The sequence below is a fragment of the Biomphalaria glabrata genome, chromosome 16 (assembly GCF_947242115.1).
Source record: "Biomphalaria glabrata chromosome 16, xgBioGlab47.1, whole genome shotgun sequence".
Lineage (NCBI taxonomy): Eukaryota > Metazoa > Mollusca > Gastropoda > Planorbidae > Biomphalaria > Biomphalaria glabrata.
In genome coordinates, this window is record NC_074726.1 from 23,792,343 (window position 1) to 23,810,649 (window position 18,307).

The 18,307-nt window shown below is 35.3% G+C and overlaps 1 protein-coding gene across 1 annotated transcript in view; it reads left to right on the forward strand.

Annotated features, from left to right (window-relative positions):
- The first annotated feature begins 351 nt into the window (after positions 1-351).
- Positions 352-18,307, forward strand: part of LOC106050814 (low-density lipoprotein receptor-related protein 2-like) — a 61,360-nt gene continuing 43,404 nt past the window's right edge. The window contains exons 1-4 of the mRNA XM_056013564.1: positions 352-583; positions 11,337-11,447; positions 13,783-13,893; positions 15,631-15,741. Coding sequence (XP_055869539.1) covers positions 529-583; positions 11,337-11,447; positions 13,783-13,893; positions 15,631-15,741 — 388 coding nt within the window. The 5' untranslated portion in view covers positions 352-528. The remainder of the gene's footprint in view (positions 584-11,336; positions 11,448-13,782; positions 13,894-15,630; positions 15,742-18,307) is intronic.

Below are 18,307 nucleotides of genomic sequence, written 5' to 3' on the forward strand. Positions count from 1 at the left end.
GATACGGTAATTGCCATGTCATGAGTGGTTTTCCCGTTTAGCGGGATTTCCCCATGCAGTATCTCGGTTTCCTACATATTATATTGTGAGTTGTTTTGTGTGGCAATCGTAAGCTTACTACAAAGCTTATATCACAACTCTGTGTTGCTTTTTTTTTTTACAATATTCTAAAATATTTTCTTGTTAGCCTTCAAGTCATGTTTACAACACAGCTTTGCTTTGAACGCCACTTCATAACTATAAATATGATTACAAAAGTCGGGATTTCCTTTTAACAAACTCTTGAAGTAAAATGAGCTTGCACAAGGGGGGCGTGGCTTGATAAGGGCCTGCGGGAGCAGACACATCTCAAACACATTGTTGTTTGTCCATAGTATGTACTCTCTGCGTTTAAGTGCGTCCTTAATTTAGTGTTACCTTTTTAAACAAAAAATAGGTCTTGTTTTAAACAAAGCTTCATTTTTTCATTCGTTTTTAAAAATAAGAACTTGAAATCAAATTAAGTTTGATTTGACAAATCAAAGCAAAATGTCTAAATCTTTAATAGTTCTATATTTTTTGACCTTCATATGTACCGTATCATGTAAGTATGCATTTTTTTCCCATACAATACTACATTAACTAAGCCACACTGAATAAGTACTCAGTGCAATCAATCTTAATATATAGCTAGCTATTAAAATCATATATATGTTTAAATCCAAGTTTACGTAACGAATGCTCATTAAAGCTAAGTCAGTTATTTGTTTTGGTTCGTTGATATTTTTTTTTACAAAGCTTATATCAACTCACTCTGTCTGTATATCTAGTAAAAAGTTTGTACACGTTATTTCTCCCACACCTAATCTCGGATCAAGCTGAAATTTTGCACAATTATTTCTTGTACGTGACAAAACCAGAAATTCAACAAGAAATTAACCAATTTTAGTTAATTAACCATGGGCGTAGCCAGGGGAGGGATTTCGGGGATCGAAATTAAGTAACTGATTTTTTCCTTTGATTTTGCTTATTTGAGGTGAGATTTTAATACTAAACCATCACTTGCCCCAACACAGCAAATGGTTTTTTAGTTTAAAACCCCTACTAGGGGGGTTTGAGTTTAAAACCCCTTACCTGGAGGTTTTGAGTTTAAAACCCCCTACCAGGGTTTTGTTTGCAGTTAAATCCCCCATTTCTATAAAACAAAAGAAAAAAATGGAAACGACAATCCACAAATTCCAAGAGCACAGTTAAGGAAGATTTTGATTTTAAAACCCCTCCAAAATGTACGATAACCCAACCCCCTTTTTTTCAACTTAAAAAAGCTAATTACGCACTCAAAATCTTATGAGCGTAGCTAAATGGGTTTTGACTCAGTTTTGAATTTAAACCCCCCTTCATCGAGGTTTGAAGCTAAAAAATACCTTTTCAATATAAAAGCCAAGCAAATTATACACTCTAAAATCTATGAGCGTAGCCAAAGGGGTTTTGAGTTTAAACTCCCCGCCAGCGGGGTTTGAATATAAAAAATACATCTTTAATGTAAAAAAAAAAAAGCAAACTACGCACTCAACATGCTATGAGCGTTCCCAAAAGGGGTTTTGAGTTTAAACCCTTTCAGAAGGTTTTGATGCTAAAAAAATAAAATAATTCTTCAATATGAAAAAAAGCAAATTACACACTAAAATTATTTGAGCGTAGCCAAGCCAATTGGGGGTTTTGAGTTTAAACCCCTCTCCAATAGATGGCTTTTTTTTAAAGTTTAAAACCCCTCCAGAGCGTTTTGAGGTGGAAAACCTCTATCTTCAATATTATTCTAAAGCAAACTACAGTTACCAAATTCTATGACGTTTTAGTTTGAAACCCCCAACAGATGATTTTGACGATAAAACTTCCCTTTTCGATATAAAATCTAAAGCAAACTACAGTCACCTAATTCCAAGAGCGTATTCAAGTGAGGTTACACATTTCTACCAGAGATGGTGCTCCATTAATAAACGTATATAATACAGACGTTACTTCAAAAAAAGAAGATGATTACGTCCTACGCGTCATGCATTTAGTCATGCATATTAACCAATGACTTAAATTCAGCCAAGTCACTGGTTTTCCTGGCTAGCTCAGGCAACCCATTCCATACTCTAATAGCACTAGGGAAGAAGGAGTATTTGTACAAATTTGTCCTAGCATATGGGACGAGGAATGTGCCTTTATGCCTTTAAACTGCAGTGAATAGTCATCTGCCGAAATTGAAAAACACTAAATGTGGCTCAACAAAGATGGCTAAGACAGATTTTAGGAGTCAATTATAGAGATCGGGTCTAAGTCAAGGAAAACCTTTGACAAACTGGGAGTCGACCCCTTAGTAAGATTGTGACAGAGCGCGCATGAAGTTTGCGGACATGTTCTCCGACAAAATGAATTACGTATAAGAAGTGTTGTGATGACATCCTAGTACACCTTGGCTCCACACATTCATGGAGATCCTCATAGCAGGTGGGAAGAGGCTTCAGACATTACCAGTGACAGATTTTTGTGGAAACAGCTTAACGATAAATGCGCCGAAAGGCGCGGGAGGGTCTAAGTCAGTATGAATAGCACATTAATTTTTTGCAATAAAAATTTCTAATAGCAGGAAAATGCACTGTAGATACCTTAGAATATGCATTTAGTTGGCTTTTAATACCAGAAATATTGCTTGGCGGCAGGGCTTCGCCCCGCGCTGGGGGAGCTCATATCGCTCCCCTGGACCCCCTTGCTCGCAATGGCGGGGAGTCAACAATTTTTCCACTGACTCCAGGAAGAACCTATTCTAGGGCACAATAAACGTCTTACGAAAGAATGAAGGGTCAGAATGTAATAAAGATTATGTACACTCACACACATACATACATTTAAATATATTTTTTTCTCGGGGGGGGGAGGGGGGAGAAAAAATCCCCCCTAAACTCCCCCCCCCCGAAAAAAACCTGGCTACGCCCATATAATTAACTATGGTATTTTTGTTTTGGTATTGAACAAGGGAAAGTACATGTACTTGACAGAAGTGTTGGCATAAGTTGATTATACTTAATAATAATTATAGATTTTATATAGTTCTACTTTCATACTTATATCATGCTCAGAGCGCTATAGTCCAATCTCATTTGTGGACGAGTTAGGGAAAGGGGGCATGTGGGAGAAGTTTTTCCGTGCTGCCTTTAGGCGCTCAGTAAACACAACTCTGCTCGAGTCGGGTGTCGAAACTCGAGACCCCTTCCCACTTCATACTTTGTGTAGAAACTTAGGCCGTCGCTTTAAAGTTTAAACCTAACCATAGATTAACATAAAACCGTCTATTTTCATAAGCACTTCGCTGGTGTAGTGGTTAGTGTATTGGCTTTGAGGAGCTCTGGTGTTCGAATTCAAGAAGGTCCTACAACTTTAAAAAAAAAAAATTTAATACATCTACAAAGCTATCACGATAACTTTCACCCAGATACCTGCTTCTTCCCCCCCCCCCCACCAATTGGGTGGAGGCAAGTGATAGGATCATAGTTTATTGTAAAAGCTTAAAAGCATTTAATTGCGCTAAACAAAAATAATTGTTTAGAATAATTCTAATCTCCCACAAAAGGAATTATGCATACCAAGAGTTACAAATTTAATTACTTGACTGAACCAAACAAATTGAAACAATTACACTTATTATTAACCTTTTTTTTTTAAAAAAAGAATTTTCTATATTATTCTTGTATAAAATTCTTTTGTAAACCACAAAAAGTTAAAGGAACTTGAGTAGAATCCCACCAACCAGACAGCTAGTGTCTAAAAGATCTTCCTACGTTTTTCTGAGAAATGAGCTTCAGAAATACATTCTCCTGGCGTAACAAGTGTGCAGATTAAATAAGTCTAAAAGTAAGAGGGTGGTAAGAGGGCCTTGTTGAGTTGTTTTCATTCTTTCTGAGGTGCAAAATACAATTTGGCGTGCAATGCGAAAATAAAACTTATTTGCATCAATTAGATTGGATCGTCATGTAATTAAATTTGAAATAGATCTAGACATGGGCGTAGCCAGGACGGGGGAGGGGACTTGGGGGTTGATGTTCAGAGAACATGTCCAGCAAACCTCATGCGACGCTCTGTAACAACCTTTCTTGGTGGTCGACTCCTGGTTCGGCATTTCTTCTTCTTCTAGCCAGCTTTTTGCTGCTGAGCTTTGAGCTCTTTTGCAGACTGTGCCAAGGAAAGATAGTGTGATGTTTTCTTCAGTTGTTCACTGCCGTACAGGGTGTTGGTTATGTTGGGCTGTAGTGGAAGTAGGGTCTGCCTAAGGTGGATTATGAAGGGGCATTTAAAGAGGATATGGTTTACGGTTTCATTAGAGTGGGAGCAGTGTCTACAAAGGAGGAGTTGTGTGGAATTTATCTTGTTCAGATAGTAATTTAACAGAGGTGTGTGTCCTGTTCTTAGTTGGAGGATTGTAGATTGCTCTTTGCGGGGAAGGAAGTTAATACTGTCCAGTTTGTTAGGCATGTTCATTTATTTGAACATGGCTCTGCCTGTGTTTCCTGGTGCCCATTGGTTGAGCCACTCCTCTTTGTGATTGAAAAAATACAGATGATCAATGATTTAAAACAGAATAATAGTAATAATAATCCAATACGGAATACTTGCACAGTTTTGTAAAACAATATACTAAAAAGAAATTATCTAATTCAATTCTAAATAGATCTAATGTTAAATATAAACCAGGTACCGTTTTTAACTGATTTTATCCAAAAAGAACAGAATTAAAAATGTATTTTTAACTACAACACAAATAGGCTTAAAATAAAAGTGAAAATGTTTATAAAATTGACTCGTATTCAGAAAATCCTCAGACCTTATTTGAAAATTGAAAAATAGGGCATTTAAATGTTCAACACAAGTCAAAACATCTTCTTTCTGGCAGTTTGACTTCTAATTTTAGAAATTAGGAAAATTTACACCGTCCAATATTTGGCTTCATTACTTTAATTGTAACAAGCTATTTTGAGATAAGATAACTTGTATTGGTCAAATTTAGGTTATCACCTTGTAGCTGCAAGTTAATTTATATAAATTTATAAAAACAAAAAGGGAAATTAAATTTAAAGTCAAGACTTAAATGACATCCAATGTCGCAGACTCAAATTTTCATCTCATAAACCCCCAAATGATACTTTCACTCTTGTAGACCCCTTGAAAGTCAAAGTAGACCCCTGGGGTTCTATATAGACCATTTCGGGAATCACTGCTCTAACCCATTCGTTCGCCCCCCAGCCGTTTCCAGTTTCCAACCTGGTCCCAACTGGTCCAGACCAGTGACAGGACACTAACGTAGTAAGAAAGCTAAAAGCATGAAATCGCGCTAAACAAAAACGGTTGGTACAAATATTTCTAATCGCACAGATTTATTATTGTTACTCTAGATCCATGGGCGCAGCCAGGATTTTTTTTCGTGGGGCTTTTGGGGGTGGATTTTTATATATATATACACACACACAGCTCTAAATCTAGATCTAGAATTTGTACTAGAATCAGATTTAGATTTAAATTTAGATCTAGTCCTACAATAATCTATATTTATTAAGAATCTAGACATTTAGATCTAAATCCTCGTGCGTTAGCGCGAGCGAAAAGAAAAAAGCGATACCATCTCGGTAGATCTAATAAGAATAGCCAATTTCCAGGCTTGAGGCACTGATCTATATATATGATTAGCAGGATATTGTCAAGTCCTGGTGTGACTTGATGTCGCGAATGGCGTGTTGTTATTAGGGCCTCTTCTGGCTCTATTAGAAAGTTCTCTGCGCTGCTGTTGAAGTAACGTATATGTCAAACCTTGTTGTGGTGTAGTGCTACTGAGACTGCTGAGTAATTGGATCACGATACAAGTACAAAGAAGTAACACTTTCTCAGCAGACAAATATTTAATAATCATTTAAAATGGTACATAAAAACTTGGCAAATCAAGCCATCATGAGACGTACATTTGCATCAAACATCAATACGAATAGAATAAACAGCTATCACAATAAACATTTAAGTCCTTCTACATTGTATATATCACACAGAGATATCTCTAGCTCCTTACTCCACAAGTCACTAAATGTCAGAGGGGTTCTAGAACTGGGATGTGACATACGACCCTTCCCCTGAAAAAGATTTTTCTCAAAAATCTTTGACAAAAGTACATATGATAGTGACATCACTACACATATTTCTAGTAGCTAAATCATTTATGTTGTCAAGTTTAATCTAATTAGTCACATCAATACTAATAGCTTAATTATTCATAAGTACTAATGTCATGTCATTCATTTCAACTATCAATAGTTCCACATAATATTTGACAAATATATTGTTCAACTCTCAAAATGTTTTTTTTTAGAAAAATATACATTACTTTAATTCCATTTATTATACAAGTATATTATTGAAAAAGTCAATACAATTTGAAGATTTAGTCTCCAGAAATATAATTAAATAATAACAATAGATCATCTATTTACACTTATACTGGAAATATTTGCATGAGCATGTTTAATTGCTGTATACTCATTCTGCTAACATAAATTGACATCTTAATTCTGTGAAGAAAAAATTAAAGTTATTTTACATCTATATAATATAACATAACATAAAATATCCAATGTGTATCATTTGACACACTGAGTGAATTTATTCAAGTAGGCTACTTCCCAAAAGAGTTTACATTTATCTATACAAGTATATTTGTGTTCAGTATTCATAATATAACTAAGTTCTGTCACCATTATACGAGGTTATAATGACATGTCACAAAGTTGACATTGCATATGACTGTTACTAATAGCAGACATATATAATAGTTAAATTACATTAGCATAAAAAAATATTTTTTTTTGTTTGTAAAAATGATAGTATTCAAGTATACCATTTGGAAAAAATCAACAATATTTAAATTTGTGAGTTATTTTAAAAAAATTCAGGTCAACATTTCAAGTAGTTTACTGTTGTTTACCATCTGCTTGTTTACATTACTGTGTATGTTTACTAATCATGTACACTATTAGCACCTCTAGTCATTATCATATTCTATATTATTGTCAAATTAGAATAAGTAAATATATAATGTACAATTAATCATGAAATGATAGTGCAATAGCATTAAGAAAAAGAAAAAAATGTCATCATGACTCAATAAAATGGTACTAGCTAAAGTAAGTGTAACAAAAAGTGTCATGACATAGTTACATGATAGCAAGAACAAATGTCAAGTCGAGCTCATTGAAAAATGTCAAGTTGTTTCTAATTACATTGTGAAATCACTCAATTAAAATACTTTGATTAATATGTACAATATCATTGTCCTCAGTTGTGTCTGTTTCATGCTCTACCTGCCTTGACAAAAATCAGCTAATACTTTGTATGTCAAACTTGTAATCAGATAAAATTAGTGACCATCTATTTATTCTGTTATTCTTTAGTTCTTTTCTCTTAAGTGCTAACAATGGTTTATGGTCACATTTAATTGTAAAGAATCTTCCTAGTAAATAGTTCTTTAGTTTGACTATGCTCCATACTATAGCTAATAGTTCCTTTTCTATGATTGAATTCTTTTTTTTCTGCCTTAGATAATGTTCTGCTTATATGAACTATAGGTTTAAGATATGACTCTTTCTGTTGCAGTAGGCTTGCTCCTATACCATTATTGAATGCATCAGTTTGTAAAATGTTTTACATAATTCGGATGTTCCTTCAGAGTTGAAGATATTTTACTTCCTAGTCCAAACCTCCCGCAGGACGACGGGGGATGGGAGCGGGCAGGGTTTGAACCCTCGACCGTCGATAAATCCGAACGACAGTCCAGCGAGCAAACCGCACGACCAGGCAGCCATCAGTGTATAATAGAAGTTGTGAAACAGACTCAATACTTCCTAGTTCTAATTTTTCATTGAACTTATCCTTCAATCTAATTAGTGCCTCTCTACTTCTATCATCTAAGTTGATTAGATTTGAATGTTTCTTTTTGGTAAATTCTACCAAAGGCTGAATTAGTTGGGCATAAATTTTCTATAGAAATAGTATAAACCTAATAATGCTCCTTTTCGACATCCTTTTTTGTTTTAGGTTCCTTAATATTTTTTTTATTTTACTAATGTTTGCTTTTGTAGGAGTTATTTTATTGTAAGTAATGTTGTAGCCTATAAATTGAATTTCTTCTTTTACTAGATTTAATTTGTTGGGAGCTCTTGTCATATTATGTTGTTTTAGATGAGCAAATATCTGTTCTAGTGTGTCTAGATGTTCTTTTTCTGACTTGGTAAAAACACAATCTTATCAACATATGAAATTACATTGTCTATGCCTGATAATAAACTTCTTATGCATTTCTGAAAAGTGGGTAACAGCTAGTGTGTATATAAAACACACACGCACTTTGCTGTTACCCGTGCTACGTGCTACGTACATTAAAATAGTTGGTATATATGATTAAGATAAGATAATAAGATCGATAATGAAATCGACCTGCGCATCGCCTAGGCCAATGCATCCTATGGCAGACTGTTTAAAAATGTCTGGAACAGACAAGGTATCACCACAAATACAAAGCTACGGATCTATCCAGCTATCATCCTCTCTACATTGCTCTATGCCTCAGAAACGGATGGCTGCCTGGTCGTGCGGTTTGCGCGCTGGACTGTCGTTCAGATTTATCGATGGTCCCGGGTTCAAACCCTGCCCGCTCCCATCCCCCGTCGTCCTGCGGGAGGTTTGAACTAGGAAGTAATTATCTTCAACTCTGAAGGACATACATCCGAAACATGTAAAACATTTTTACAAACGTGGACAGTATACACAAAACATGCAAAGAAACTGAACCAATTCCACATGACATGTCATAGAAAAATACTGAATGTCAAATGGCAAGAAAAAATACCAGATATTGAAGTCCTTCGCTGAGCGGGTCTGCAAAGCATCCACACAATCCTGATGCAGTCCCAGCTGCAATGGGCAGGACACGTCTGCAGAATGGAATACCGCGGCATCCCTAAATGACTCCTGTATGGTCAATTAAGGGAGGGAAAGCGCTCGCAAGGCGGTCAAAGAAAACGCTTCAGGGAAACCCTCAAAGCTTCTCTGAAGACGTTCAGCATAGATTCAGCCACCAGGGAGACAGAAGCACATGACAGAGCATCAGGGCATCACTAGCTCCAGCTGAAATAACCTGCCCAGTGTGGACCCGAACATTCCGGGCTCACATAGGTCTCACCAGCCACATGAGGAGGAACAAAACCTCAGTGCTAAGCTTTAAGCTCCCTGGATAACAAAAGTGGTCATCATCGAACCACGATAGACGAACTATATATATATATATATATATATTTATATATATATATATATATATATATATAGGCCTATATATATGTATATATATATATATATATATATATATATATATATATAATAATACATATTATATATATATATATATATATAGGCCTATATATATGTATATATATATATATATATAATAATACATATTATATATATATATATATATATATATATATATATATATATATATATATATATATATATATATATATATATATATATATATGTTTATTTTGCCTAAACCACTCTTGACCACATCAATAAAACGGCCCGCATTACAACGCTCCCTTACGGTCTAACACTATTTTCTTGACTTTAAATTGAATGTCCTTTGTTTATGTCTCTTTCTACAGTCCGCAACCTTCAATTATAGAGTATGCACCATCACCCCATTGTAACCTTCTATCTTTCTGCGGTATAATGCCGACCACAAAATATTTTCAAACGAAACGCTCCTTTCCTCTGAACAGTTTTGAAAGAGAGATCATCACTATTCACATCTTTGTCCACTCTACAAATTTCTTTTTATTTTGTCAGTCATAGATCTCTATCAAGAAAGCACGTTATCGAGAATAAACCATTGTATCTTCTCAGGAAACTGCTGTCCTTGAATTCTTACAGTGCACAACCATATTTGATATCCTTAAAGCGCTACAGTTGATGGTCATTCACAGACTACACTAGGGCTGTGTAGGCCCACTACGTCTATTTGACCAGGATGTTAACATAGTCGGAGTGGGAGTGGGGAGTGGTTGAATTTGATTTTATAGAGTTGCTTTTTCTAATGTTCTTAGCTCTGTACAACTGTTAATCTAAAGTTCTAAACCTATATCTCGATAACAAGCCCACAGATTGAATCTATGCTTGGCACCATCTAAGGTTGAAGCAGTAAATAGGTATACTTGATGTTCCCGATGTTAATAAATTAATAAATAATTTGCCGCAAATTAATTAATTTAAAACAATAAATATTTTACATAAAACGCTTCAGATTCCAATTATTAACTAACAGCTACTATCAGTATTAAGCCCTTGAAGCCAGAACCAGAAGCGGTCATTGTACTTCAAATTACAAGCCTGATGACCAGTTGGTTGTCTGAAATGCACGAAGACATACTCACACCCACTATACAAGCCAGATTACACTTTACTTTTGAGAGATTTGCATTAGTAACTAACTAAATATACATTAGCATGTTTTACATCTAATCAATCTTATCTTATCTAATATAATACAGACGTTACTTCAAAAAAGAAGATGATTACGTCCTACGCGTTATGCATTTAGTCATGCATATTAGCCAATGACCTAAATTCTACCGTCACTGGCAACCCATTCCATACTCTAATAGCACTAGGGAAGAAGGAGCATTTTTACAAATTTGTCCTAGCATATGGAACGAGGAATGTGTCTTTATCTTTGTGTCTTTCTCTGAGTATTTTATTAAATTGTGACTATTCCACACACCCCTTTACACTTGTTGGCTTCTTACTTACACACATGTTACACAAATTAGTTTGTGATAGGCCTATCTGTTAATAAATGTTGTTAAGTTTTAATATACCAATCAGTAACAGATTAACACAAACAATAAGGTAAATAAAACAAAAAAAAAAGAATATAGGTATAATATTTATCAGTTTTGAAAAATGTTCAGTAACATGATCTATTTATTAGACATGTAGGTATCCGGCTCCGTCCGAATATCATATTTTACTATCCAATTCTACTAATATCAAAAAACTGCTATCCCGTGCATTCCTAGTTGATTTAAGCTTTGTAATAAAAATGAAAATGAATGCCTTTGATGGCCATAACCAAGAAGTTCATTTACCTATTGGCTCTACATCTTTTGCAATGTTTTCACTCTGTTTCTCTTTTTTTTTTTAGAGGAGGGTAGGGAAAACGGGTAAAATTTATAATAATATAAATGGTTTCTATAATTATCATGTTTATTCAATGTATTCTTAAGCGAAATGCAGTAAAAACTACTGGGAATGTGAAAGTACCAAATGTATTCGAGATTACCTGCGATGTGACGGAGATGACGATTGCGGAGATGGAAGCGATGAGGTCAATTGTAGTAAGTTAAAAAGTTTTATTCAATTTATTTCTGAAGTTTAGAAAATGTAAATATTTGCCAAAATAGGTCGTAACACTCTTTGAGGATCCTAACATTCATGTTTTCCATCATACTATACAAAGAAACCAAAGTGAAGATCCTCAAAAGTGCATTTTAGTTCCATTGATTTAATTTCGAGACTAGCATTCCCCGCGGGGCTACTCCCGTTGATTTGTTCACTGGCTATATATTTTACTTATTTTCCACACACCCCTTTTCTTTTTTTTATTACTTATAACAATAATAGTATCAAGGTCCACAACTGAACGCTCTTCCCTTACACAGTCCTTATTCCAGCTTATTCTAGTATCTATTACGTTCAATTGGACCGGTCATAAAAATTCAAATATCACTTCCCTGCTCAACTCACCACCTTGACAAATAGTCGTATTTACACTATGTGACTATTCTTCTGCTTTTAGGTTTTGTTTTTTTAAATAATTATGTTGAGTGTTTACTGCTTTTTCCGTAGGTTTAAAAATAACATAGAAGGAGTGGTTGGGAAATTCCATGCGCGCGAAAAAAGATTGGATGGTTCCAAAAAAAGCAGGGAAGACGGAGATCGTAAAGAGTATTTAACCCTTAAGGCGCGTGTGGCAGTTTAGCCTCCTAACATTAGAATTGTAATTCCATTTTGTATGCACTCATTGTTAAACAGCACGTTAAGGGTTAAAGGGATGCGTTGGGAGTTTTGTGAGGAGAGCGACGATAGCGAATGTAATTGGAACTTCAGAAACGCATTTTCTGATCGACACATTTCATCATAACATCGAAAAAGACATCGCGACCTCACTTAACAATGGCGTGTTACATAGTTTTGCCCAAAGCTCCCATACAGGTCAAATGACATTGCCGGCACATTCCCCCCTTGTCGGGGGCTTCAGCTTTCAGAGATGGGAACAAATTACAAGATATTGGACACTATTTCCTTTGAGTCCTCGCAGTACAGACAACAGGAATCAAATTTTCACTTGAAGCGGTCAATACATACACCTGTACCTGTCGTTTTTTCTTCTTCACTGCGCAATTACAGATTGTTAGGACTTGTTTAATATCCATCATGACAGTTTTGATTTGGATGGAGCAATATTACGCTTGGATAATTTCGTGGCTTGTCGGAACGTACCTTATGCCTCAAAACTGGGTAGCACTTCTTCTAGTGTGTGTCCATTACGCTCCTCCCACCATTATGTGAAGTGGGTCACTGCGTGAATAGCACAGATCTGAATAGATGGCTGGACTTTATATTCTTTGCCAAGTGGCTGGTCTAACAATTATGCCCTTTCCCCCAAGTCACATAGCTTGGTGGCTTGAGGGGCAATGAGTGATCTTTACAACAGTTTCTGAAACGGTTTGGGTTTCACGACATCAAGCTGCGACTTACTTACTTACTGGAATTTTTTTTAACCATTTTTGATCCTCATAGTTTTTAGAAATATTAGAGACGGAAAAAAGTTGTTGCACACTGAACTGTAGGCCACTTGTAAATTTGGCCATAAATCGCCCAGTGACTTTCTTAGCTGTGACTGACAATTATATTAGAAGCAGAATGCGTGTTCTTTTGTTTTGTTCTAGCATAAACTCTACAAATAAGATATTACTAAGATGGCAGACTATGAACAAATGTAGACTTAGCAGATAAGTTACGATCCAAAGGAAACGAGAGGACAGAATTTTTTCAATTATGATTCGACCTAGTATAACAAAAAGAAAATTATAAGAAAGATAGACTACTGAAAATAGAAAACCTGAAAAGTGAATAGAAAGAATAAGAAGACAAAGATTAAAATAAAGACAATACCAGAGAGAAAAAGAAGAGAAAGAAAGATTAGAGAAAGAGAAAGAAAGAAAATATCAAAGAGAGAAAGAAGAAAATGAAAGTCTACTCCAAAAAGAACGAAATGAAATCGAAAAGTAAAGATTAGCCGTACATTTGTTGAAACTTCAGTCTACAAACCTCAGAAAGTAATACTTCATACAAAAACAAAATCCAAAAGGCATAAAGGATTATTGATTTCGATTCTTGGATACAATTCAACTAAAGTAACGAACAGAGTAAAAGTCAAACATTTTCACACAATTAGACTTGCCGGACATAGAACATGATCTCAAAAAGGCGTCTATGAATACCTTTTGCCATGCGTCTGGTAAACATTCCGTACCAACCCACCAATGTATCAACTACATGGTTTCTATACAGGTTTTTTAGATTTTGATATTTAAATGTGTCAAACCCTGACTTAATCAGAAGTCAACGATAAATAAAGAACTAATCATTGAATTTGTTATTTTACAGCGTTTTGTTCAATCCTTAGTTGGCAATGTAATAATAAACAATGTATACAAAAATCCTTCAAATGTGACGGTAAAGAGGATTGTATAGACAACAGTGATGAAGAGAACTGCCGTAAGTTTTATCATAAAAAAACTAAATCTGATAAATTAACTTTATTAAACAGGGTTCTCTTTTTATTCTTTTGTTTTAAAATCTAGCCCTCTAATATTCATTTTTTTTTGCCTTGCTAATTTTGAGAAGAAAGTTTTTTAGCGGCCCCCGAAAGGGGAAAAAACGCTATTAGTATTTTCTGGTCTTACTGTCCGTCCGTCCGTCCCGTTTAGATATCTTTAAATAGAAAAGATATTGAAAATCCGAAATCATGATATTTTAGACCATTCAAAGTTCTGATGCAATGGCTACTGATTTTCTGTTTTGAAAGCGAAAAATTTAATTTTTTAAATTAACTATGCAAGCAGTTTTTTCATAAAAATACACCATTTTTTACAACTATTCATTATTAATAGAAACAAACACGGGAGGCTATTAAGTAAGGTTTGTGACTGTTTATCATATTTTTAACATATTTATGCAAACGACTTTAAGATTTTTGTCAAAGTTTTTTTTTCATAATTGAATTGGCGAGATAAGTTATTTTATACTAACTACTATGTTTACAAAAATATTTTTTTTTATTATTATTTTTTAAGAGAAAAAATCTACTTAGTATGCATATAAGTGGAACATAATTTAAAACAATTAATAAGTAGTTTTTCATATTATCGCGTGAACTGCAGTAGTACACTATGACAACGGAACATTCAACTAAAGGAATTTATTATTATTTTTTTTACGGAAGTTTTTTTTCTTCAGGCTTTGAATAAGAGATTGACTTTTTACAAATCAATTAGATAATCATTATAACATCAGTTAGGCCAGGTTGACATCTAACTCCAACTTCACTTTCAACTAATCCTTAGTCTGCTGGATCGCTGAAGCACCACACGAGATCTTTCAACCTTCTTTCTACATTCTCCTCTTTCATTTGCCATTGATAGAATTTCATTCTGATATTCTTTCTGAAAATATTGAAACCTGCCTTTTTACCAGCCTGGGTGGACCACTTCGGGGGCTGATTTTGAGTTTGTGTTTCCACACAAACTGTCTTTCTAACCTTGTTAAAAATGTATTGCTTATTCGCTTTTTAATTTTTCCCCAAGATTTAGCTGCACAGTGACGTCACATACTTTGTGCTTCAATGGGAATTTATTAAACTCGTGCATAATTTTCCAAATGTTGTTACTTTTTAAACATTATTAAAGTACAATTGTATATGGCATGAAAAGACATTGCACATGTTATTTCTCCCACATCCATTCTCATATCAATTTGAAACTTTACAAAACCATTGTTTTTCTGAACCTGACAAAATAAGAATGAATTAATAAATTTACTAGTAAGTTTATAAATTATTGGTAATTAATTATTTTGTTTGGTATTTAATAAGGGGAATAAATGCTTCTTTTTGAGATATCTTCCTGCACTTTTACATTTATTTCTCTTATTAAGTTTTGCACGCCATTTCCACTTCAAACGCTCAGATGAAGATACAAGAATCAATTTAAGAACAAAACATTAACCAATAGTGATAATTTAATAATTTTTTGTTTTATGTAGTATAAAGGGAGCTTATTCCTGCAGTCTAAAGATATATGTCCTGATTTTTTGCGGTTCTTGCCCTTAAATAATTTTTTTTTTTTTTATTTTACTTGTTTAGATACTTCTTTATTGATTTTGCAATGATACTTTAAAAAAATTTAATTAAAAAAATGTATTACCCAATTTGTTTTACTTTAACGACTGTTTCAGCAAAGTGTTTACAATCTGAATGGAAATGTTCTGATCAGAAATGCATTAAGTTGATTAACAGATGTGATGGAGAAAAGCATTGTAAAGATAAAGGCGATGAAAAGAACTGTGGTAAATTCGTTTGTCTTATTTATATGCTACAAGTCATGATGTTAATTCAAAGTCTCATTCTGCTTCATTCATTACTAAGTAGAACAGATGTTGCCAGCTTCTTGTTTTCAGTGCGTTTTTTTTTTTTTTTTTTTTTTTTTTTTTTTTTTTTAAACATTTTGATTCTTATTTAATATGAATTTATGTGGTTTTTTTTTCAGTTAGGGGTCCGTTGCAAGTTTTGAAATTCGTGCCTTTTAGAAATATTAACGATTGCACTGTCCTTTTAATATTTTGTAATTTTTTGAGTTTCCAGTTAAGCGGATGTCACCTGCATAGACTTCCGGGGTGCTTCACTGCAGGCGACCTGATTATACTGGACTCTATTATTCTCAATTTTCTGTTAATATTTCATGTGATCTGTCATTACTCCAATGTTTAAATGGATATACACTGTGTTTTTTAGATTCTAATGTTTGTGTGGATTTTACTTTGTCTAGGAACTTTTATTTAAATTGCATTTTTGGAGAACACTTGACAGTATGGACAACACACCCGCCATCTTGGAACTTAATAACGAGCCTAAGCCTAAGGCTTTGACCCAACAAATCCCTAGCGCAAAACGTCAGAAAAGAGGATGTAGAAGAGGAATACGAGTTAAATGTAGAAGAAGAGGACATAGAGGCCTCCTACCACCCATCGTAACAGGCAATGTAAGGTCTTTACAAAATGAGATGGAAGATTTAACGGGTTGCTGCGATCACCTGTATCTATATAGAAAGTACGCCTAGATGTGTTTCACTGAAACCTGTCTCAACGGTACGATATTCAACTAAATCTTAAGTTGATCTAGATGAGCTTTTAAATTCTTTTGATGAGTTGAGAGACTTTTTCAAAAAATAAGAAACAATGAAGAAGTCGATGAATTGAAGGCTGAGTGTAAGACAATGAAAGAATAATGCATTGATGACTGAACTGATTAATAAGTGTAGACCCATAACTGAACTGATGAAGAAGTGTAGACCAATGACTGAACTGATGAATAAGTATAGACCTATGACTGAAGCATTTAAGAGAAAAAGACAGGTAAAGAAACGAAGATTGAAATCGGACAGCTGCGGCAACGAAAACTTATGAAGGAAAAAAAACGGTGATCAATTGTGATAATATAGTCCTTGCAGAAGACAGGAAATGTGCCAACGATTGTTGCAGCTACTCCAATGATAAGTACAGAACTGATATATCAATGTTATTGCCACCTGCACCCAGGCGCCAAGACGTGTTCGTACGACTCCTCTGATGGAAAATGCAAGCGCAAGAAAACCTGTGTCTTCAGTTCTTTCACGAGGTCTGCTGACTGGGTATTAAAGACCCAATGGGCTTCATCTTCCTCTCACCTATACCCTAGTCTGTAGGACTTTGGGACATGACCTTCGACATCTTCCTCTCACCTACACCTTAGTCTGTAGGACTTTGGGACATAACCTTCGACATCTTCCTCTCACCTATACCCTAGTCTGTAGGACTTTGGGACATAACCTTCGACATCTTCCTCTCACCTACACCCTAGTCTGTAGGACTTTGGGACATGACCTTCGACATCTTCCTCTCACCTACACCCTAGTCTGTAGGACTTTGGGACATGACCTTCGACATCTTCCTCTCACCTACACCCTAGTCTGTAGGACTTTGGGACATAACCTTCGACATCTTCCTCTCACCTACACCTTAGTCTGTAGGACTTTGGGACATAACCTTCGACATCTTCCTCTCACCTACATCTTAGTCTGTAGGACTTTGGGACATGACCTTCGACATCTTCCTCTCACCTTTAGTCTGTTGGAATTTGGGACATGACCTTCGACATCTTCCTCTCACCTACACCCTAGTCTGTAGGACTTTGGGACATGACCTTCGACATCTTCCTCTCACCTTTAGTCTGTTGGAATTTGGGACATGACCTTCGACATCTTCCTCTCACCTACACCTTAGTCTGTTGGACTTTGGGACATGACCTTCGACATCTTCCTCTCACCTTTAGTCTGTTGGAATTTGGGACATGACCTTCGACATCTTCCTCTCACCTACACCTTAGTCTGTTGGACTTTGGGACATGACCTTCGACATCTTCCTCTCACCTTTAGTCTGTTGGAATTTGGGACATGACCTTCGACATCTTCCTCTCACCTACACCTTAGTCTGTTGGACTTTGGGACATGACCTTCGACATCTTCCTCTCACCTACACCTTAGTCTGTTGGACTTTGGGACATGACCTTCGACATCTTCCTCTCACCTACACCTTAGTCTGTTGGACTTTGGGACATGACCTTCGACATCTTCCTCTCACCTACACCCTAGTCTGTTGGACTTTGGGACATTACCTTCGACATCTTCCTCTCACCTACACCTTAGTCTGTTGGACTTTGGGACATGACCTTCGACATCTTCCTCTCACCTACACCCTAGTCTTTTGGACTTTGGGACATGACCTTCGACGTCTTTCTCTATTAATCTCTATCTTTAGCTTTGACTTGAACTTTATTCAATGATAGGCTTATCCATTTTTTTTATGTTGTCTTCCCATC